This window comes from Oncorhynchus mykiss, chromosome 6 (genome assembly GCF_013265735.2).
Source record: "Oncorhynchus mykiss isolate Arlee chromosome 6, USDA_OmykA_1.1, whole genome shotgun sequence".
Lineage (NCBI taxonomy): Eukaryota > Metazoa > Chordata > Actinopteri > Salmoniformes > Salmonidae > Oncorhynchus > Oncorhynchus mykiss.
Window position 1 is genome coordinate 46,647,277 of NC_048570.1, and position 24,538 is coordinate 46,671,814.

A 24,538-nucleotide genomic window follows, 5' to 3' on the forward strand; every position below is an offset into this window, starting at 1 on the left:
TGGTCCTGTATTTGGCTCCATCCATCTTCCCATCAATTTGAACCATCTTCCCTGTCCCTGCTGAAGAAAAGCAGGCCCAAACCATGATGCTGCCACCACCATGTTTGACAGTGGGGATGGTGTGTTCAGGGTAATGAGCTGTGTTGCTTTTACGCCAAACATAACGTTTTGCATTGTTGCCAAAAAGTTCAATTTTGGTTTCATCTGACCAGAGCACCTTCTTCCACGTTTGGTGTGTCTCCCAGGTGGCTTGTGGCAAACTTTAACCAACACTTTTTATGGATATCTTTAAGAAATGGCTTTCTTCTTGCCACTCTTCCATAAAGGCCAGATTTGTGCAATATACGACTGATTGTTGTCCTATGGACAGAGTCTCCCACCTCAGCTGTAGATCTCTGCAGTTCATCCAGAGTGATCATGGGCCTCTTGGCTGCATCTCTGATCAGTCTTCTCCTTGTATGAGCTGAAAGTTTAGAGGGACGGCCAGGTCTTGGTAGATTTGCAGTGGTCTGATACTCCTTCCATTTCAATATTATCGCTTGCACAGTGCTCCTTGGGATGTTTAAAGCTTGGGAAATCTTTTTGTATCCAAATCCGGCTTTAAACTTCTTCACAACAGTATCTCGGACCTGCCTGGTGTGTTCCTTGTTCTTCATGATGCTCTCTGCGCTTTTAACGGACCTCTGAGACTATCACAGTGCAGGTGCATTTATACGGAGACTTGATTACACACAGGTGGATTGTATTTATCATCATTAGTCATTTAGGTCAACATTGGATCATTCAGAGATCCTCACTGAACTTCTGGAGAGAGTTTGCTGCACTGAAAGTAAAGGGACTGAATAATTTTGCACGCCCAATATTTCCGTTTTTGATTTGTTAAAAAAGTTTGAAATATCCAATAAATGTCGTTCCACTTCATGATTGTGTCCCACTTGTTGTTGATTCTTCACAAAAAAATACAGTTTTATATCTTTATGTTTGAAGCCTGAAATGTGGCAAAAGGCCGCAAAGTTCAAGGGGGCCGAATACTTTCGCAAGGCACTGTAACACTATTCGATACATATTGCGATTCGTTATGCATTAAGATTTAATATGTATTGACATTTCATTCTGCAATAGGGTGGAACTGAGGATTGAACCACTGTGCTGCTAAGGTTTTAAATCTTTCCAGGCAGAAACAATTTTGCCTGATTAATCTGCTTAGAACTGCTCAAAGTCAGAATTCAATTGATATAGAGTCAGGTCAAAAAATATTGGTACCTTTTGATAAAGATGAGCAAAAAAAGACTGTATACAGTAATATTAATCAGAAATACTGAGCTATGTTTGGTAAATTATATTATTTTATACTCATACAAGTTTGAGGAGGCTCAAATTTGGCCACAAGTGGCTCTTCCAGCAAGACAATAACCCCAAGCACACGTACACATCCACAAAGAAATGGTTAATTAACCACAAGATCAACATTTTGCAATGGCTATCTGTCTCCGGACTTGAACCCTATTGAAGACCTGTGGTTTGAATTGAAGAGGGCTGTCCATAAGTGCAGATGAAGGATATCAAGGATCTGGAAGGTTTCTGTATGGAGGAATGGTCTAAGATCCCTCCCAATGTGTTCCCCAATCTCATAAAACATTTTAGAAAAAGGCTCAGTGGCATTATCGTTGCAAGTTGAAGTATTGAAAACAGGGGTGTCAATCATTTTGACCCCTATCTTTTTGAGGAAAAACAACTAATCAATTTTAGAATAAGGCTGTAACGTAACAAAATTTGAAAAAAGTCCAGGGGTCTGAATATTTCTGAATGCACTGTGTATGCATACAATTCTTTTTTAAAGTTTGTGCATATGTTTTGATACAGTACCAGTGAAAAGTTTGGACACACCTACTCATTCAAGGGTTTTCTTTATTTTTACTATTTTCTACATTGTAGAATAATAGTGAAGACATCAAAACTATGAAATAACACATATGGAATCATGCAGTAACCAAAATTGTGTTAAACAAATCTAAATGTATTTTATATTTGAGGTTCTTCAAAGTAGCCACCCTTTGCCTTGATGACAGCTTTGCACACTTTGGCATTTTGTTAGCTAGCTAGCCCTAGTTATATAATATGTTTTTACTTGTTGCGTTCTCCCTCTTGCGTTCATTCGGGATGTGAGCTGGCTGCTTGCTCTAAATAGTATAATCGAATCTGTCAAAACAGTGGCAGCATCTGGCCTCCCGAGTGGCGCAGCGGTCTAAGGCACTGCATCACAGTGCTCGAGGCATCACTACAGACCAGGGTTCGATCCCAGGCTGTGTCACACTGCTCCCGTGACCGGGAGACCTATGAGGCGGCGCACAATTGGCCCAGCTTCGTCTCGGTTTGGCCGGCCGGGATGTCTTTGTCCCACTGCGCTATAGCGACTCCTTGTGGCAGGCCGGGCGCCTGCAAGCTGACGGTGTTTCCACCGGCATCCGGGTTAAGCGAGCAGTGTGTCAAGAAGCAGACTGTCAAAGCGCAGCGCACCGGCTCTCTCCATTTAAAACAAAAAACATGTATTTAAACTGTCCAGATATCCCCCCAAAATATTGATATTATTAAATTATTTAAATTGCCCTTCCATAGACTGTATGTAATTTAAAAGTGCATTTAAACAGATATCACGATTCACAAGCATTTTTAATCTATTCAGTTTTGGAAGAAGAAGTATCATGATTGACACATGATTTTAAAGAGAAAGAAAATGAAAATGAAGTATTAGAGTTATTTTCTCAGCTGCTATGTGTCGGAGGTGGTGGCTTTTAGCTTAGGGTTGTCAATAATAAAAAATAACACCACTTAGTTACTTAGCTATTTACACTTTGTCCCCCCTTCTCTGTTTGTTCAGGGTGACGGGAGGAGGACTCTGATAATAACAGGCCCTAACATGGGGGGTAAGAGCTCCTACATCCGCCAGGTGGCGCTAGTCAGCATCATGGCCCAGGTGGGATCATATGTACCAGCTACAGAGGCAAGACTGGGCATCCTGGATGGCATATACACCAGGTACACACACACATACACACACACACACACACACACACATATATATATCAGTAAATGTGATTACTGATTGACACATTGTCAGCCTCTTGTTGCCCATTATCAACACATTAGCAACTTAGTTCTGCAATCAACTGTGAGTGGTTCTGGTGGCATTTTTAGCTCCTCAATGGTTACCAGGTAATATGAGAGAGACCAGAGACTATTCTCCCTCTCACACACACACGCGCGCGTGCACACATACACGAATTAGCGCGTTTCTGCTCGCCACTTATGTTACCATGTGAGCAGAGAGAGACTAAAGGAGGACTCGTTCTCCTTTTCTCTCTGCTGTTTGGCAAAAGCAGAAAGAATAGTGGCCATGACAACATTAGAGACACAGCGTTGGGATCCATAATAAATGCAGCAGACTTTATTTTTCTCCATCGCTCTTTGTTTTTCTTTTGCTTTCTCTTTGTCTTTCTGTCCCTTTCTCTAGTGAAATTAGACTTACGACAATATTGAGTACTGCATTAAAATCGTGTTGGATATATATATACACATTGCACAATAACACACCTCTACGGATAGTATTGGCCACATAAATTATTACTTTTGTTTTGATATTGTTAACTTGAGTGCGTGGCAGCCAAAACAAACACACATCAGCGTTAGAAGAAGACTTTCCCTAATTCGTACCGTACTAATTCACAATCTACGCAAAATGACAATCTTGCGTACTTGCATCAAGTTATAAATTGCGGGGTGCACACATCTACATATTTTTGTTATGCGTAGAGTATAAATTAGGCTTTATGTGGTGTCTCTGTTTGCATGTAATTTGAGTGCACAACATCGACATTTTTAGCCTTGTATGTAGCTCCGATGACTGCCCACTGTTTTTTGTGTGTTTGTGCATGGCGTACAGGCCATGTGTGTGGTCGTCAAAATGTGATGTTATTTTTATTGTGACAGCCACAATCTCCCGTAATCCTTTTGTGTTCCTCTGCAAGCCGAGTGTGTGTTGGTGTCTACCACAGGTAATGTGTGTGTGTTTCCCGATTTGAACAGTGTGAACGCTGTGGTATAGGGAAATACCCCTAATCACCTGCAGATGTTTGTGTTTTTTGCATGTTTAAGCATGTTTCTGTGTGTTAACACACAGAGGGGACAATGACCGTCAGCATACCACGGTAAACGACAGGGTGTGTGTGTGTGTGTGTGTGTGGGTGTGCGTGTTTGTGGGTGTGTGTGTTTGTTGGTGTGGGTGTTTGTTGGTGTGGGTGTATGTTTGGGCATGTGTGTTTGTAGGTGTGCCTGGGCGTGTGTCGATTCCTACGCGTGTGTATGTGTGAGAGATGAGAGCTGAGGAGAGATTAAAAGGGAAAAGGTTGATTCCTACATCCACCTCTGCCAGTCTCATACCTCTCTTTATCTGAACACTTTATCTATCAGTTCCTCCATTTGCAAAGACAGTGATATGTGTATATATTTGTATTTATCTATAACACAAAATCCATGTTAAAAAATCCATGTTATTGTTTCTTTGTATTCGTGTCTATGTTTGTGTTGCTTCACAGTCCCTGCTGTTCCATAAGGTGTATTTGTATCTGTTTTTTTTTATCAAGTTTTACTGCTGGCATGAGTTACTTGACGTGGATAGAGTTCCATGTAGTCATGGTTCTATGTAGTACTGTGCGCCTCCCATAGTCTGTTCTGGACTTGGGTACTGTGAAGAGACCTCTGGTGGCATGTCTTGTGGGGTATGCATGGGTGTCCGAGTTGTGTGCCAGTAGTTCAAACAGACAGCTCGATGGATTCAACATGTTATAAATACAAGTAGTGATGAAGTCAATCTCTCCTCCACTTTCAGCCAGGAGAGATTGACATGCTTATTATTAATATTAGCTCTCTGTGTACGTTCAAGGGCCAGCCGTGCTGCCCTGATCTGAGTCAATTGCAATTTTCAGGTGTGATAAAACTAGGGCCTGTAGGACCTGCCCTGTTAATAGTGCCGTTAAGAAGGCTGAGCAGCGCTTTATTATAGACAATCTTCTCCCCAGCCTAGCTACTATTGTATCAATATGTTTTGACCATGACAGTTTAGTCTCCTCACTTTCCACATTATTCATTACAGGATTTAGTTGAGGTTTAGGGTTTAGTGAATGATTTGTCCCAAATACAATGCTTTTAGTTTGTGAAATATTTAGGACTGACGTATACCTTGCCATCCATTCTGAAACTAACTGTGTAGCGGTATTAATTAGAGAGGGGTAAAGAAAGATTTTGTTCGGGTGCCAGGCAGGTATTAACCATGCCGAAAGGAAAAGAGTAGAAGAGGGAGAGTACCACTACCAGACCCACACACATCAGCAGAAGAGACTGCCTAGAGTGTAGCCTGTTTACCAGATAGCCAGTGGAGAGAAAAGAGAATACACACCATATAAAACCCACATCACAGCACAGGGGTAACCCCAACAAGAATACCTCATACAGTAATACTAATACTAATAATGGCAGAGCAATTTCACAGCAACTTCATACAAGAACGAACTCAGTCATCAACAGAGGATTTGCAATAATCTGTGTTATTTTCTAGTGGATGAGTGCAGAGGGTATGAATGTGGGGGGTGTTCATCGACACAACAAAGGCCTTAAAAATGTCCACAGTCTTCTCGGCCACATGTCATTAGTACACCCCACCTCAATACAGTTCACATAATATACAACTTGCAAGCAGCCTCCCTTTCAACTAAAATGTCCATCCAAATACTTCTGGCAGGGCAATAATAGTCCAGCTCTAATGAACTTCAATGGGAAGTGCATTTGAAAAATAGAGAGTCTGTTGCAGGGTAAAGCACTGGAACAAGAGGGAAGAGAAAGAGAGAGAGAAAAAGAGAAATCTTAGCTGTGGTCTTCAGGCCTGCCGGTGTCTGACTGTTCGATGGTTTGTTGGTTTGTATGTTAAAGCTTCGCAACAATGTTGCTACTAATCCATGTGATCCATAACGGGCGGTCCCAAACAAAAACAACCACGATCTAAAGCGATCACACCGATGATTGAGTTAAATACTTTATAAACTACAAACGCTGAAAACAAACAAAACTTCTGCAGCACAGCACACACAATCAAACTGTCGCGCCACCCAAAAGCCCCCCCCCCCCAAAGAGCTGAACGAGCTCTCTTTATTTCCTCCTTCCTTACTGCTCATGCGCTCTTAAAGTGGCAGCGCACGGTGAAGGCTCCGAGCAGATTTCGCCACAACTGCAGCTCTTTGTTAAGTGTTGCTGTCATTTCAATCACTGTGATAGCTGATGTGTATAGTGTTCAGTCATCCGCATACATGGACACACTGGCTTTCTATGATCGATAATGTCAAAAGCTGCGCTGAAGTCTAACAAAACTATCACGTTTTAAGGTATGACCCAGGTGCAGACAGTGTTGAAGAAACTGAAGTGTATTCATTAAACGGGCAGGCAAATGACAGGTCAAGGCAGGCAGGGGTCAATAATCCAGAGAAGGTGTAAGGCACTGGAACAGCAGGCGGGCTCAGGGTCAGATCAGGCAGATGTTGGTAATCCAGAATAGTGGGGCAAAGGTACAGGATGGCAGGCAGGCTCAGGGTTAGGGAAGGCAGAAGTCTGTAATCCAGAGTAGTGGGGCAAAGGTACAGGATGACAGGCAGGGTCAGGGCAGGAAGAAAGTAAGGGGGGAAACGCTGATAGGTATGTAAACTGTAAACAGGAGACAAAGAGCTGTGAGACATGGTTTTAATTCTAGACACAGGAAAGGTAGGAAGTATACAGAGGGTATGGGGCAACAGAGGACGAACAGCAGAGGGGTTTATGATCTTGGAGCGGGGGGAAAGGTCTCGGCTTCCGGGAGCCGAGAAAGACAATACAGACAACTCTGGGTGTTAAGTCTGCGTACACGTTCGGCTGGAGACAGCCTAGCCCTGGCGAGCTGCATCGGCTCGGGAAGAGGTAAATCGGCGGTCTTCGGGGGCTCTTGGAGGAATTCGGGTAAGCCCGGATCCTCTCAGGGATGTAAACGCAGGGGACATCCGGAGTTCATCAGATGCAATTTCAGATCCTTGAGTGAGCGATTGGGATCACAATCAGACCTCTTCTCCCTCCTACGTCCCTGTAGCCGACCATCGATCTGGAAGGTTAAAGCGATGAGTGAGTCGAGATCCGTCGGTAGTTTCTGGCCTGCAAGCTCGTCCTTTACTTTCTCCGATAATCCGTGCAGGAACGTGTTGACCAGCGCTTCCGGGTTCCAGGCATGCCCCGCTGCTAGCGTGCGGAAATCCTGCCGAAGCTGTTGTAGCTTCCGGACACCCGAGCCTCAAATTTTTTTCACCTCCGCCACAAATCCCTCCAGACTGAGGCATACGGCTGACTGTTGTTCCCAAACGGCCTTAGCCCAGGCGAGGGCCCTCCCAGACATCAGCGTGGTGAAGTACGCTATCATAGAGTGGTCCAAGGGGAAGGAGGAAGGCTGCAGCTCCATGATGAGGGAACACTGAGCGAGAAATGCCTGACAGGTGCCCGACTCTCCATTGAAGCGCTCTGGGGGAGGTAAGCAGGGTTCCTGGGAAACCGGGGTGACGGCGCTGCTACCAGCAGGGTTACTGAGGGGCTTGGAGGTTATCGTCGTGATATGGCTGCCTAGTAGACAACCCACAGAATTGCTCCCACAATGTGTCCAATGCTAGGTCGTGACGTTCAGCCACGGCCTGGAACCCTTCCATCAGACCGCAAAGCAACTCCTCGTGCCTACCAATGCTGGCTCCTTGGGAGGAGATGGCGTTGCGGAGATGGTCCAAGTCTGCTGGGTCAGTCATTGCCAGTTCGTACGTTCAAGTTTTAAGGAATGACCCAGGTGCAGTGTTGAATAAACAAAAGTTTATTCTTTAAACAGGGGCAGGCAAATGACAGGTCAAGGTAGGCAGGGGTCAATCATCCAGAATAGGTGTAATTCACTGGAACAGCAGGCGCGCTCAGGGTCAGGTCAGGCAGAGGTTGGTAATCCAGAGTAGTGGAGCAAAGGTACAGGACGGCAGGCAGGGTCAGGGCAGTCAGAAAGGTCAACACTGGGAAAACTAACAGGAACTATAGACAAGACAGGAGCAAAGGGAAAAACGCTGGTAGGTATGAAGAACAAAACAAACTGGCAACAGACAAACAGAGAACACAGGTATAAATACACAGGGGATAAAGGGGAAGTTGGGTGACACCTGGAGGGGAGTGGAGACAATCGCAAAGACAGGTGAAACGGATCAGGGCAAGGCCATACATTTTGCTTCCCTCCAGGCCTTAGGGCACACGCTTTCTAGTGAGCTTAAATTGAAGATATGGCAAATAGGAGTGGAAATATCATCCACTTATTGTCCATCCAAGTTGTCAGACCCCGGTGGCTTGTCATTGCTGATAGACAATAATATTTTTTCACCTTTTACTTTACAGAATTCAAAATTACAATGCTTGTCTTTTGTAATTTGATCAAATATATTTGGATGTGTAGTGTCAGCGTTTATTGCTGGCAAGTCATGCCTAAGTTTGCAAGTCATGCCTAAGCTTGCCAATTTAAAAAATCATTAAAGTAGTATCAGTGGATTATCAATATCAGTGGATTTTGTCATGACTGAGCTATGATTCAATGAATAAGTTTGTCTTTAGCCCAACATTTCATTTAAGGTGCGCCAAAGCTTTTTACTATCATTCTTTATCATTTATCTTTGTTTCATAGTGTGGTTTCTTCTTCTTTTTATTCAGTTTAGTCACATAATTTCTCAATTTGCGTTACGCTTGCCAATCGGTTTTACAGCCAGACCTATTTGCCATCTCTTTTGCCTCATCCCTCTCAACCATACAGTTTTTCAATTCCTCATCTATCCACGTGATTTAAGTTTTTACAATCATTTTTTTTAATGGGTGCGTGCTTATTAGTAACTGGGATAAGAAATAAATGTGTCAAGTGTTGCTCGCCATTACACACCATGGACCAACAAATATTCTTCACATCAACAACATAGGAATCACTACAAAACCTCATACACTATATTAGGCCCAGCCTTTGGAACTTTGGTTTTCATAGATATGGCTATTATATTGTGATCACTACATCCGATGGATTTGTATACTGCTTTCAAACCAATTTCTGCAGTATTAGTAAAGATATGATCAATACATGTTGATGATTTCATTCCTGTGCTGTTTGTCACTACCCTGGTAGGTTGATTGATAACCTGAACCAGGTTGCAGGCACTAGTTACAGTTTGAAGCTCTCTCTTGAGTGGGCAGCCTGATGAAAGCCAGTCAATATTTAAATCACCCAGAAAGTATACCTCCACTGGGTCGTGCTCTCTGGATCAGAGCTTCTCAGGTGAGTTCTGTGACTTTGGCCTCGCAATGTTCTTCGAGGCCGTGATCATTCCGGTGATTTTGATAGGGAGTTCGACGGTGAGGCATGTATCTGTACCTGGGGCAAAGACTTTCTGTTTTCCTGGGGCAAAAGTTTAGGATATCACCAGCTTCCCGTGGCTGTGAGTCAGTCACTACTTGATAGTCTCTACTTGACAGTCTCTACTTGACACCAACAAACGCCCCATAATATCTGGCCCTCTGCCCTCCCTAAATCGTGGCATTCAACGGTTCAGCAGACTTTTAGCCCTCCGTAACTGGCTACGAGACTATTGCAGCTCTGTGGTTTTAACATTTATTGACAATTCTGATACCTTCTGGAAACAAAGCTTGTATTATAAAGAGGATGGGATCCACTAAAATCATTTGGGTTGCTGGATCCTTTCTCAGCATTATAAGGCTGCGTTGAGACAATGACTTATCAATGACCCAAGTCCAGCTCATTTAATCCCTACCATTGTGTCGCTGAGATGTCATAAGGCAACTGTCACGTCCTGACATTAAGTTCCTTTTTTATGTCTTTATTTTAGTTGGTCAGGGTGTGAGTTGGGGTGGGCATTCTATGTTGTTTTTTTATGTTTTGTTCTGTTATATTTCTATGTGTTTGGCCTAGTATGGTTCTCAATCAGAGGCAGGTGTCAGTCGTTGTCTTTGATTGGGTGCCATATTTAGTTAGCCTGTTTTCTATTGTGTTTTGTGGGTGGTTGTTTCCTGTGTGAGCGTTTTCACCATACGGGACTGTTTTGGTTGTTTGTTTGTACTTCTGTTATTTTTGTTCAGTGTTCTGTTGATTTATTAAATATATCATTATGGACACTTACTACTCTGCACATTGGTCTGATCCTTGCTACTCCTCCTCTGAAGAAGAGGAATTCCGTTACAGCTACAGCAAATGTACATTATCCTTGGGGCATTGGAAGACACAATGTAAATAACCTAATCTAACATGTTAACATATGTAGCTTAAGAAACAAGGTTCATGAAATCAATAATTTGCTAGTAACAGATGACATTCATATTCTGACAATCTCTGAAACTCACTTAATACCTTTGATGATACATGTATCTAGCTGCCCATACATGGTTATAACAACTTCTGAAAAGACAGAAATGCCAACGGTGTTGTGGTCTATTCAGAACCACATTCCTTTAAAGCTTAGAGACGATCGAATGTTCAATTCTGTTGAAGTAATATGGCTACAGGTTCATCTGCCTCACCTAAAGCCCATTCTTGTAGGAAGCTGCTATAGACCACCATCAGTATCTGGATAATATGTGTGAAATGCTTGATAATGTATGTGATATCAACAGAGAAGTATATTTTCTGGGTGATTTAAAAAATTGACTGGCTATCATCAAGCTGCCCACTCAGGAAATAACTTCAAACTGTGACCAGTGCCTGCAACCTGGATCAGTCAATCTACCAGGGTAGTTACAAACAGCACAGGAAATAAATCCTCAACATGCATTGATCACATCTTTACTAACTCTGCAGATATTTGCTTTAAAGCAGTATCCAAATCCATAGGATATAGTGAACACAATATAATAGCATATAAATGAAAAACAAAGTTCCAAAGGCTGGGCCTAATATAATGTACAATAAGTTTAGTTGTGATTCAAATATTGGTGATATAAAGACTATTTTTTGGTCTGTGGTGTGTAATGAGGAGCAACCAGACACTGCACTCGACGCATTTATGAAACTACTTATTCCAGTTACTAATAAGCATGCACCCATTAAGAAAATGACTGTAAAAACTGTTATATCCCCTTGGATTGATGAGACATTGAAAAATTGTATGGTTGAGAGGGATGAGGCAAAAGGTATGGCAACTAAGTCTGGCAGCCCAACTAATTGGCAAACGTACTGCAAATTAAGAAATCATGTGACTAAACTAAATAAAAATAAACCACACTATGAAGCAAAAATAAATTCTATAAAGAATGATAATAAAAAGCTTTGGGGCACCTTAAATGAAATTTTGGGGGGAAAAGCCAACTCGGCTCCTTTATTTATTGAATCAGATGGCTCATTCATCACAATGCCCACTGATATCCTTTAATTACTTTTTCATTGCACAATTAAGCAAATTTAGGGATGACATGCCAGCAACAAACGCTGGCACAACACATCCAAGTATATCGGACCAAATTATGAAAGACAAGAATTGTACTTTTGAATTCCGTAAAGTCAGTATGGAAGAGGTGAAAAAAGTATTATTGCCTATCAACAATGACAAGCCACCGGGGTCTGACAATCTAGATGGAAAATGACTGAGGATAATAGCAGACAATATTGCCACATAGCAGACTCCTATTTGCCACATCTTCAATTTAAGCCTACTAGAGAGCGTGTGCCCTCAGGCCTGGAGGGAAGCTAAGGAATAATAAAGCCCCCTTTACTGACTCAAATAGCTGACCAATCTGCCTGTTACCAACCTTTAGTAAACTTCTGGGGATGTTTATTTTTACCAGATACATGCTGTTTCACAGTAAACAAATCGACAGAACAGAATTTCAGCATGCTTATAGTGAAGGACACTCAACAAGCACAGCACTTACACAAATGACTGATGATTTACTAAGAGAAATTGATGATAAAATGATTGTGGGGGCTGTCTTGTTAGACTTCATTGCAGCTTTTGACATTATCGATCATAGTCTGCTGCTGGAAAAAGTATGTGTTATGGCTTTACACCCCCTGCTATAATGTAGATAAAGAGTTACTTGTCTAACAGAACACAGAGGGTGTTATTTGATGGAAGCCTCTCAAATATAATCCAGATAGAATAAGGAATTCCCCAGGGTAGCTGTTTAAGCCCCTTGCTTTTTAAAATGTTTATTAACGACCTGCCATTGAGTAAAGCCAGAATGTCTATGTATGTGGATGACTCAACACTATACACGTCAGCTTCTACAGCGACTGGAATGAGTGCAACACTCAACAAAGAGCTGCAGTTAGTTTCAGCGTGGGTGGCAAGGAACAAGTTATCCCTAAATATTTCTAAAACTTAAGGCATTGTATTTGGAACAGAACACTCACTAAACTCTAAACTTAAACTAAATCTTGTAATAAATAATGTGGAAATTGAGCAAGTTGAGATGACTAAACTGCTTGGAGTAACCTTAGATTGTGAACTGTCATGGTCAAAACATATTGATGCATTAGTAGCTACGATGGGGAGAAGTCTGTCTATAATATAGCAATGCTCTGCCTTCTTAACAACACTATCAACAAGGCAGGTCCTACAGGCCCTAGTTTTGTCACACCTGGACTACTGTTCAGTCATGTGGTCAGGTGCCACAAAAGGGACTTAGGAAAATTGCAATTGGCTCAGAACAGGGCTGCACGGCAAGCAGTAAAATCTGATTTAAAAAACAGATGAAAAAAACGTCTTATGGAACAGCAGGGACTGTGAAGCAACACAAACATTGGCACAGACGCATGCATACACACACACACACACACACCATAACATACGCACTATTACATACACATTTAGTACTGTAGATATGTGGTAGTGGTGGAGTAGGGGCCTGAGGGCACACAGTGTGTTGTGAAATCTGTGAATGTATTGTAATGTTTTAAAAATTGTATAAACTACCTTAATTTTGCTGGACCCCAGGAATAGTAGCTGCTGCTTTGGCATGTGGATCGCCCCTCTGAGCGCCAACTTTGGCTAATTTACAGGCTGTGTGTGTGTGTGTGTGTGTGTGTGTGTGTGTGTGTGTGTGTGTGTGTGTGTGTGTGTGTGTGTGTGAGAAACCTCTGTCCCTCTCTCTCTCTTCGATCTCTGTCAAACCAGGTCAACAAACTTCAGTTGTTGTGGGTGTAAAGAACAATACAGTTTTCGTAGGGTATAAAAGGCTATCTAAGTACTACAGCTGTAGATCAGAGCTCTGCCAGTCTTTAAAGCACAGCAATGCTTGAAGTATGAGGGTCTCTCTGATGCTTTTTCTCTTCACGCTCTTTTTCTCCCCATTTCTCTCCCCCTTTCTCTCCCCCTCTGTTCTGAAGTACTGCCCTGTAGAAGTAGCTGATGTTCCCTCTAGTACCAACACTCACATGTTTCCACTTTTCTTCTTCTCGTTCTCTCTCCTACACCCCTTTCTCATTCTCTCTTCTCTCTCCTAGACTATAAATTAGAGGTCGACCGATTAATCGGAATGGCCGATTAATTAGGGCCGATTTCAAGTTTTCATAACAATCGGAAATCGATATTTTTGGACACCGATTTGGCCGTTAAAAATTTGAAGTCAGTTAAGAGCACATTCTTATTTTCAATGACGGCCTAGGAACGGTGGGTTAACTGCCTCGTTCAGGGGCAGAACAACAGATTTTCACCTTGCAAGATTGGATCCCCCGAGCTGACAACATTACAGTTAACTAGTCCAACGCTCTAACCACCTGCCTCTCGTTGCACTCCACAAGGGGACTGCCTGTTACGCGAATGCAGTAAGCCAAGGTAAGTTGCTAGCTAGCATTAAACTTATAAAAAACATATAAAAAACAATCAATCAATCATAATCACTAGTTATAACTACACATGGTTGATGATATTACTAGTTTATCTAGCGTGTCCTGCGTTGCATATTATCTCTCTGAACATACAAGCATACAAGTATCTGACTGAGCGGTGGTAGGCAGCAGCAGGATCGTAAGCATTCATTCAAACAGCACTTTCGTGCTTTTGCCAGCAGCTCTTCAACTTCAAGCCTATCAACTCCCGAGATTAGGCTAGTGTAACCGATGTGAAATGGCTAGCTAGTTAGCGCGGTGCGCGCTAATAGCGTTTCAAATGTCACTCGCTCTGAGGCTTGGAGTAGTTGTTCCCCTTGCTCTGCATGGGTAACGCTGCTTCAAGGGTGGCTGTTGTCGTTGTGTTCCTGGTTCGAGCCCAGGGAGGAGCGAGGAGAGGGCCGGGAGCTATACTGTTACACTGGCAATACTAAAGTGCCTATAAGAACATCCAATAGTCAAAGGTTAATGAAATACAAATGGTATAGAGGGAAATAGTCCTATAATTCCTATAATAACTGCAACCTAAAACTTCCTACCTGGGAATATTGAAGACTCATGTTAAAAGGAACCACCAGCTTTCATATGTTCTCATGTTCTGAGCAAGGAACTTAAACGTTAGCTTTCTTACATTGCACATATTGCACTTTTACTTTCTTCTCCAACACTTTGTTTTTGCATTATTTAAACCAAATTTAACATGTTTCATTATTTATTTGAGGCTAAATTGATTTTATTGATGTATTGTATTATGTTAAAATAAGTGTTAATTCAGTATTGTTGTAATTGTCATTATTAAAAATAAATGTAAAAACTCGGCCGATTAATCGGTATCTACTTTTTTGGTCCTCCAATAATCGGTATCAGCGTTGAAAAATCATAATCGGTTGACCTCTACTATAAATAAGATATGCTGTATGGCCATTTAAAATGAAGCGTTTTGGAGAAAGGGAGAAAGATTATGCTTTATCTGGATAATAAACTCATTATGAATATACACTCCTCTGAGATGACAAAGAGAAAAGGTAGATTCCTCCATCCTCTGCCAGTCTCATCCCTCTCTTTATCTCACACGTTGTGTGTGTTATAAAGGACAGAGAGAATGCTATTTTAGTTCGGGAGATGAGATGACATAATCTGTTTCCTCCTCAACAGAGTTCACCAGAGTGTTCCCTTGGTTGGAAAGTGTGTATGTGTCTCGTTGTTTGTGCGTTCATGGCTGATGGTATTTGAGTGCTGATGGACGAGTGCATGTGTGTTGTCCGTGTGTTTCTGATGGTATTTTACCTCTGATGGACATATTGAATCTGAAGGTTATGGAGCACATTTTCTCTTTTCCTCACTGTTGTTATGGAAACCGCAGAGGAAATGAAATGTAGAAAGCTGTTTGAAAAGGACCTTACATCGACCGTACATTCAAACCAGCCATTACTCTTTGTTCTCTGATGTCTCCTATCTCCTCTTCTCTGTTTTCATGTCATATATTATGTCAAAATGGTTTTCATGTCTTGATTCTGCAGTCTGTATTGTAGCATCTCTCTGACGCAGTGCTTTAGATGCAGCCTGCATGGACTTTGAGCTTCAGAAGATCCACACGTAGTCAATCCCTTAGCAGCAGAAACACAATAGGCGAGTCTCTCCAGGATTTTGTGATCAATTAAATAAATCAACAATTACCCGCATTTTATGCAGATTTGAAAAATCACTGCACTATTACCGGTTGACAAAGTAGCCTAACGGTTAGAGAGGTGAGCCATCAACCCTCAAATATAATACAAAAATGTTGTGAAATGCTGGAGGGACTGATAGACCTCTGTTTCTAAAGACAGTTTAGTAGTAGGGATGATTGATCTTACTCCAGAAGTCACAGACCCCATCAATCTATGTAGACTTTAAAGGGCTGTTTCTGTGACACAGATTCTGCCTAATCCTGGACTGAATAAGCATTTTCAGGTGAGATTCTACATTGAGCCTGCTTTTAAGACTGGGCTTAATCTGTGTCTGGGAAACCATCCTTCATTGTAGACTCTCTATTGAAAGTGTTTTTTAGTCCACAAGTAGGCTCATCATGGTCCATTCACCCAGACCCAGCCCTGAATGTTTCATAGCTGGATTGAAGGGCATGGTTGTTGTGTAAAGGGCAAGTCTTCCAATATTCCACTGGCGTCTATTCTGTTGGAAGTGTGGACAGAGGTGGCATGGAATGGCTTTCGGGTGGGTGGGTGGGTGGCAGAGCATGGCACGGAGGGTCCTTACAACCCATCTGGCTTCGCTTAGACTGAGTTTTCGCTGGCAAACTGCCTCTAGTCTGGAGGCCTAATCAAGAGAATGAATAATGGAGGAAGTGAAACAGAATAAATAAAGGAATGAATGCGTACAGCGAATCAGCAGAAAATCACTCCCTAAACGAGGGGAAACTCCAAGACAGCCATGATGTCCACAGATGCTTATGGTCTGGTGAAACGCAGATAACAGCTCCTTATTTTGTGAGTGAGTGCCAGTCCGTACAGCCACAGAATATTGAAGTATCCAAAATAATAGTTTTATTTAGAAATAAAAGACCACACAGTTTGCTTTGGCATGTTATCTACATGGCATCACTGAGCCAGCTGAATAGCCTCATGGTCTTGTACTCGTCTATCCACTGCAAGGCTACGTTATATATTTGACTGATAAAACTTTCCTGGAGTATGACACACATGCACGCAACGTGCACACCCTAATTGTTTGAGGAGATGCAGAGGTATGCTGGCCACACCCCTCCCCTCTCTCTGGCATGTGCCGTAACCATGGTTTTAAAATTATTATTATTATTTTTATTTAACCTTTATTTATCTAGGCAAGTCATTTAAAAACAAATTCTTATTTACAATGACGGCCTACACCGGCCAAACCCGGGCAACGCTGGGCCATTTGTGCTCCACCCTATGGGACTCCCAATCACAGCTGGTTGTGATACAGCCTGGATTCAGGTTCAGTGACACCTCTAGCACTGAGGTGCAGTGCCTTAGACCGCTGCGCCACCTGGGAGCCCCAAGTTACATCTGTTGTTACAGACGTCAGCAGTTTATCTGATTGGTCAAATGACAATAAGCATGTTGAGAGGTGCGGAAACCATATTGAAAATGAAATTAATGTTGCTTGTATTGGTAAGAGTCGAGTGTTCCTGCAATGCACTAACTGGCTGTAGTCATACTACTGCGACAATTGGGCTGTATTGTTGACTGTATATTTGGATTGTTTGATTTGTATATTGAATATTGAAATGTATATTGAAATGTTTAGAGGTGAACAATCCATTATTAGTCAATGGTTATCAGTGAGGGAGAGACTAATCTAGTTCATGTGAGTTGCGATTTTTTTCTCTCTCCCTGTCTGTCTGTCTGTCTGGTTTCATTAATCTCTTATTCTGTGATCTGACAGCATTCAACAGAATTCTCATCTGCATCCTAATCTTAGGCTCTGCTCACACACACACACACGCATGGACACACACCAGGATTTCCGTTAGTCGCTAATAGCCTGCTTTTGTCCGATTTATTTGTACATTTTATTTTCTAAAAGTCAATAAATTAAATTGCCAATTTGCCGGGAGAATTAGGAAAAAAATCCCATTATGAAATAATGCCTTTTATCCTATTTAATGATGGAAATACCAGTCGATGGAAATATATTTGACTGGTCATGCTTATAGGTTAATTTGCATAATTTTTGGGAATTAAATTAGCACGTGTACAAATTAAATTGGCGCGTGTGTATAGTATTTTCATTGCCTATCTTATTACATGCTTACAGCATACAGATACAGAGCCTTTGAGTGGAACATCTGTCAGACAGGGCAAGAGATTGGTGCTTTCAAGACAACTGGAAACTCTGAAATATACGAGGTCAAATCATGACGTCAGTGACCTTCAGGTCGGAAAGTCGGAACTCTAGAAAGCGGCCCAAGTTCCCGAGTTGGAATTCCAAGTTGGATGACTGTTCAAAATTATTTTTCCCAGTCAGAGATATTTTTTCCCCCTGTTGTCTTGAACGCACTGAAGTCGGAGATTTCCGAGTTCCCAGTTGTTTTGAATGCGGCATTAAACGGCAACGGAAGGCAGGCTTCATCAGTGCGTCACACACCACTTTGCAATGAGCTGGAGGCAGTATGCATTTTCAAAACATACTTAATTGTTTGAAACCTGAATATTTTAATATACACTGAACAAAAATATAAACGGAACATGTAAAGTGTTTGTCCCATGTTTCATGAGCTGAAATAAAAGATCCCATAAATGTACCATACACACAAAAAGCTTATTTCTCTCAAATGTTGTGCACAAATTTGTTTACATACTTGTTAGTGACCATTTCTCCTTTGCGACGATAATCCATCCATCTGGCAAGTGTGGCATATCAAGAAGCTGATTAAACAGCGTGATCATAACAGGTGCACATTGTGCTGGGGAAAATAAAAGGCAACTCTAAAATGTAGAGTTTTGTCACATAACAAAAGGGCACAGGTGTCTCGAGTTTTGAAGGAGCGTGCAATTGGCATGCTGACTGCAGGAAAGTCCACCAGAACTGTTGCCAGAGAATGTCATGTTCATTTCTCTACTATAAGCCGCCTCCTGGTAAAACAACCGCAGACAGCGTGTAACTACGCCAGCCCCGAACCTCCTTCGGGATCGTCTGAGACCAGCCACCCGGACAGCTGATGAAGCTGTGGGTTTGCACAACTGAAGAATTTCTGCACAAACTGTCAGAAACGTCTCAGGGAAGCTCATCGCATGCTCGCTGTCCTCACCAGAGTCTTGACCTGACTGTAGTTAGGCGTTATAACCAACTTCAGTGGGCAAATACTCCCCTTCAATGGCCACTGGCATGCTGGAGAAGTGTGCTCTTCTCGGATTAATCCCGGTTTCAACTGTACCGGGGAGATGGCAGACAGCTTGTATGGCATATTGTGGAAGAGCGGTTTGCTGATGTCAACACTGTGAACAGAGTGCCCCATGGTGGGGTTATGGTATGGGCAGGCATAAGCTATGGACACAATTGCATTTAATCAATGTCAATGCACAGAGATACCATGACAAGATCCTGAGGCCCATTGTTGTGCCATTCATCCTCCGCCATTACCTCCTTTTTCAGAATGATAATGCATGGTCCCATGTCACAAGCGTCTGTACAGAATTCCTGAATGCTGAAAACGTCCCAGTTCTCCCATGGCCTGCATACTCACCAGACATGTCACCCATTGAGCATGTTTGGGATGCTTTGGATCGAGGTGTACTACAGCGTGTTCTAGTTACCGCAACTTCGCACAGCCATTGAAGAGGAGTGAGACAACATTCCACAATTAACAGCCTGATCAACTCTATGCGAAGGAGTGTCTCGTTCCACGAGGCAAATGGTTGTCACACCAGATACTGACTGGTTTTCTTATCCACGCCCCTACCCTTTTTTTTTAAGGTATCTCTGACCAACAGATGCATATCTATATTCACAATGATGTGAAATCCATAGATTAGGGCCTAATGGATGTATTTCAATTAACTGATTTCCTTAGATGAACTGTAACAAAGTTGCGTTTATTTTTGTTCAGTGTATATTGTTAGGCATGTCTTACCTTGCTTCAAAGTAGTCTATTAGATCTCTTCAGTTTCAACATTTCTAGCAGATATTTTCACCTCTGTCACATAAAACCTCTCGCAAGTGCCGTGCTCGAAACAAATGCAGAAATAAAAATATAATTCATGCCTTTGACGAGCTTCTTTTGTTGGCACTCCAATATGTCCCATAAACATCACAAATGGTCCTTTTGTTAGATTATTCCGTCGATATATATCCAAAATGTCAATTTATTTGGCGCGTTTGATCCAGAAAAACACTGGTTCCAAATTGCGCAACGTGACTACAAAATATCTCTAAAGTTACCTGTAAACTTTGCCAAAACATTTCAAACTACTTTTGTAATACAACTTTAGGTATTTTTTTAGGTAAATAATCGATAAAATTGAAGACCGGATGATCTGTGTTCAATACAGGAGGAAAACAACCTGTAGCTAGCTTTTTGGTCATGTGCCTCTATCTAACAGTACACTTCGTTTAAGATGGCAGTACTTCTTCATTACACAAAGGAAAAACCTCAACCAATTTCGAAAGACTGTTGACATCCAGTGGAAGCGATAGGAACTGAAAGAAGGTCCCTTAGAAATCTGGAGTCCCAATGAAACTTCATTGAAAAGAGAGTGACCTCAAAACAAAACAAAATCTGAATGGTTTGTCCTCGGGGTTTCGCCTGCTAAATAAGTTCTGTTATACTCACAGACATGATTCAAACAGTTTTAGAAACTTCAGAGTGTTTTCTATCAAAATCCACTAATAATATTAATATACATATTATTCATATTATGGGGCGGCAGGGTAGCCTAGTGGTTAGAGCGTTGGACTAGTAACCGGAAGGTTGTGAGTTCAAACCCCCGAGCTGACAAGGTACAAATCTGTCGTTCTGCCCCTGAACAGGCAGTTAACCCACTGTTCCCAGGCCGTCATTGAAAATAAGAATTTGTTCTTAACTGACTTGCCTGGTTAAATAAAGGTAAAAAAAAAAATAAAAAAAAAAAAAAAAAATATCTTATCTTCTGGGGATGAGTAGCAGGCAGTTGAATTTGGGCATGCATTTCATCCGGACTTGAAAATACTGACCCCTGTCACCAAGAAGTTAATATGTATAAATGTGATTTATGTCATTCTGAGCACTGTGGGTGGATGTCCTAATCAGGTTGCGCTCCTGATGCATTTGGAAATGGTGTCGGGTAAATTAAAATCTTTCCAGTCAAATGTCCAGCAAACACATGTTCCTCACAGAAACCCTGACACACACACACACACATAGTAATGTAGACCTAACCTTGTGGGGACACAATTCAGTCCAATTCAAAATCCTATTTTCCCTAACTCCTACCTAACCTTTACTCTTACCCTAACCTTAACCCAAAAACCTAACCCTAAACCAAAACCTAGCTCCTAACCCTAAAATGAACCCTAGCTCCTAACCCTAACCCTTGACTTAATTCTATCACTAATTCTTACCTTAACCCTAAACCCCCTAGAAATAGCATTTGACCTGGTTGGGACTAACAAAATGTTCCCAGTTGGTCAATTTTTTGTTTGTTTACTATTCTTGTGGGGACTTCCGGTCCACACAAGAATAGTTAAACACGGCCAAACACACACACACACACACACACAGCCTCTAAAATTACTTGAAATAGTATGTGGACACTCGTTCAAATTTGTGGATTTGTTTGGAGGATGCCAAGAGAACGCTACCTGCCTCAATGCATAGTGCAAACTGTAAAGTTTGGTGCAGGAGGAACAATGGTCTGGGGCTGTTTTTCTTGGATCAGGCTAGGCCCCTTAGTTCCAGTGAAGCAAAATCTTAACGCTACAGCTGACATTTTAGACGATTCTGTACTTCCAACTTTCTGCCAACAGTTTGGGAAAGGCCCTTTCCTGCACAAAAGCGAGGTGCATACAGAAATGGTTTATCGAGATTGGCATCAAAGAACTTGATTGGCCTGCACAGAGTACTTACCTCAACCCCATCTAACACCTTTGGGATGAATTTGAAAGCCGACTACGAACCAGGCCTAATCGCCCAACATCCGTGCCTGACCTCACTCATGCTTATTTGGCTGAATGGAAGCAAGTCCCTACAGCCATGTTCCAACATCTAGTGGAATTCCTTCCCAAGAAGAGTGGGGGGGCTGTTATAGCAGAAAAGGGGAGACCGACTCCATATTAATGCCCATCATTTTGGAATTGGTTGTTCGACCAGCAGGTGTCCACGTACTTTTGGTCACGTAATGTACCTGTGTGTGTGTTCCTCTCAATCCCTCTCTTTTTTTGTGCTGTGAGTTGAGTTGAGTCGCAGTCTGTAGGAGGGGGTTCAAGGTTGTGCAAGGAGATTGTGTGTTGTTATTAATGGACGGTAGGCTATGGGTGTCACACAGGTCCAACACGTGTAGGTATTAGTACAAATACAAACTGTTTTGTCTTTTCACTGCTTTGTGGAACACACTCACACAAACACCCTAAAGCTGTGTTCCTCCCCTCTGCCTGTAAAATGTAGAAATAAAATGAGTAGAATGAAGTAGACACATTTCATTCTAAAATTCTTCTCTCCTGTGTGTTATTGGTCTGTAGGATGGGAACGTCTGAAAGCATAATTAATGTGTGTGTGTTTTGGTAGAATGGGAGCATCTGACAGCATCTATAAGGGCCGAAGCACATTCATGGAGGAGCTGACGGAAGCCTCGGAAATTATCACCCGGGCAACCGAGAGGTCATTGGTCATCCTGGACGAGTTGGGGCGGGGCACCAGCACCCACGACGGGATAGCTATCGCCTATGCTACTCTGGAGTACTTCATCAGAGATGTGAGTGTGTGTGCATGCATGCATCTGTATGTCATCCTATTATCCTATCCTAGTCGTTGAACGAGCATAATTCCACAACAAGACTCCTTTTTGGGGGGGGGGGGGTCCCTTCACTTTAGATGCAATTACGACGTAATATTGTGGCACACTTGCAAATTTTTTCTTCTTAAATAAGTAGAAATAGAGTGTGGTGAGTGGGTTAACTGCCTTGTTCAGGGGCAGAACGACAGATTTTTTACCTTGTCTGCTCGGGGATTCGATCCAGCAACCTTTCGGTAACTGGCCTAACTCTCTAACCACCTCGTTACCTGTAATTGGATTTTCAACATTGCAGAACCAATTGTTTTTTTTACAGAATTTACTATTTACATTTTAAAAGTAAAAACAAATGGCATTGGCATAATTATTGGCACCCCTGAGCTAGTACTCGATTACATAGCCCTTGGCCAAGAACTGCCAACACATGCTTTTTGTAGCCATCAATGAGCTTGCAGCTCCGTTCTATTGGCAATTTGGCCCGCTCTTCAACTTCAAACGGTTCCAATTCTTCAATGTTTTTGGGTTGCCTTCGACCAACTGCTGTTTTCAGATATCTCCATAGGTTATTGATGGGATTCAGATCTGGACTCATCACTCGCCATTCCAGAACAGTCCGCCAAATCTTCTTGAACCAACACTGGGTGATTTTTATGTGTGTTTGGGGTTGTTGTCCTGCTGAAAGACCCACGAAGTTCAAAGGAGACCCAGTTTTTGGACAATGGGTTGAACATTACAATCCAAAACACCTTGATCATCTGTTGGTTTCATTTCTTGCACATGTTCAAGGCCGCCAGTACCAGAGGCAGCAAAATAACCCCACAGCATTATCAAACCTCCCCAATGTTTGATTGTAAGGAGGGTGTTATTTTCTTCACTATAGTTACTTCACTTGACTGTAAGTGTAAAGGCCAAAACACACCATGCTGATGAACGGGAAAAAGCAGCGGGTGGCCATCCTATCTTCTTAGATAGAACGTCGGCGGTCATTTTCTGTTCAATCTTGACGAATCTACATGTTAAATCACCACACACATGGTGATTGTGAACACTCTGCAGCCACCCACTGCTTTTAGACTTTCGTCGGCACGGTGTGTTCTGGCCTTCCTGACATATGTCTCCCTGGCTTCACTGGTAACATAGTGCTATACACTTTTCAATACACACACACCTCCCTCCCTCTGTACCCCATAGAGCTGAGTCAACACCTCCAGTGGGGTTTGATGTCAGACGCCATCCAAATCACTAAGTTATGGCCTCCAATAAAGCTTATTGGTGATGTGCGTGGGTGTTTTGTGTGTGAGTGTGTGAGTGTGAGAGCGCTGTGATAGTTTGTTTTCCATACGTAGAGTAGGCCCTAGAGAGAGACTGGGAGCCGAACAGAGCTAGAAGAGGGAGTATAATTGGGGGAGGTAGAATTGATCTATAATGCTAATATAATGGAGTTGCTTGTTAGTGTTTGTGTGCGTGTGGGTGTGTGTATGTGGGAGAGGATCTTATATCACCTCTGCTTCAGAACTGCAATTTTTTATTTGTTTTAAAAGGAGGGGAGAATTGATCCAAATAGGAGGTAGAGAGAAGAGGAAGGCAGATGCATAAAGAGCAGGAGAGGAGACATGACGAGGCAGAGATAGAGGTGTGGAGAGTAGAGAAGTTACCTGATGTCCCTCAGGACTCCTCTGGATATTGCAAATTGTTCCTGGTTTGACTCTTTAAGTGACAGAACAGTGGCTTGTTACCTGATCTGTGTGTGCGCTCGAATGTGGGTGCGTGCGACTGCATGCTACTGGTCTCTCTGCCTTTCAGGTCTCATTTAGTTCCATCTAGACTCCACCACTCCAGGGGGGATATATATTTATCAGCGCACATTCAGGTCTTGGGGGAATGAGCTTATTGGTGCACATGGGGGATCTTGTTTAGCAGAATCTACAGTGGTGAGGAATCATCCACCATATGTTTACTAGCTGGAAAGCTGATGGAGCTGGAGAGAAATGGGCCCCTGTGTGCAGCTCCATGATAAGGCTGGCTGTAAAGCTGTGTTGTTGTCGACCTCTGCGCACTCATCCAATCAAGGTTTTACTATGTGGTTGTTGTTTCACCTTCCTCAATTGAATGT

The 24,538-nt window shown here is 42.4% G+C and overlaps 1 protein-coding gene across 5 annotated transcripts in view; it reads left to right on the forward strand.

Annotated features, from left to right (window-relative positions):
• The window catches only part of msh3 (mutS homolog 3 (E. coli)), a 134,028-nt gene that overhangs the window by 72,342 nt on the left and 37,148 nt on the right, over positions 1-24,538 (forward strand). For all 5 annotated transcript variants that reach the window (XM_036980257.1, XM_021606650.2, XM_021606651.2 and 2 more), the window contains 2 exons: positions 2,879-3,036; positions 22,200-22,386. In XM_036980257.1, the coding sequence (XP_036836152.1) occupies positions 2,879-3,036; positions 22,200-22,386 (345 nt within the window). The remainder of the gene's footprint in view (positions 1-2,878; positions 3,037-22,199; positions 22,387-24,538) is intronic.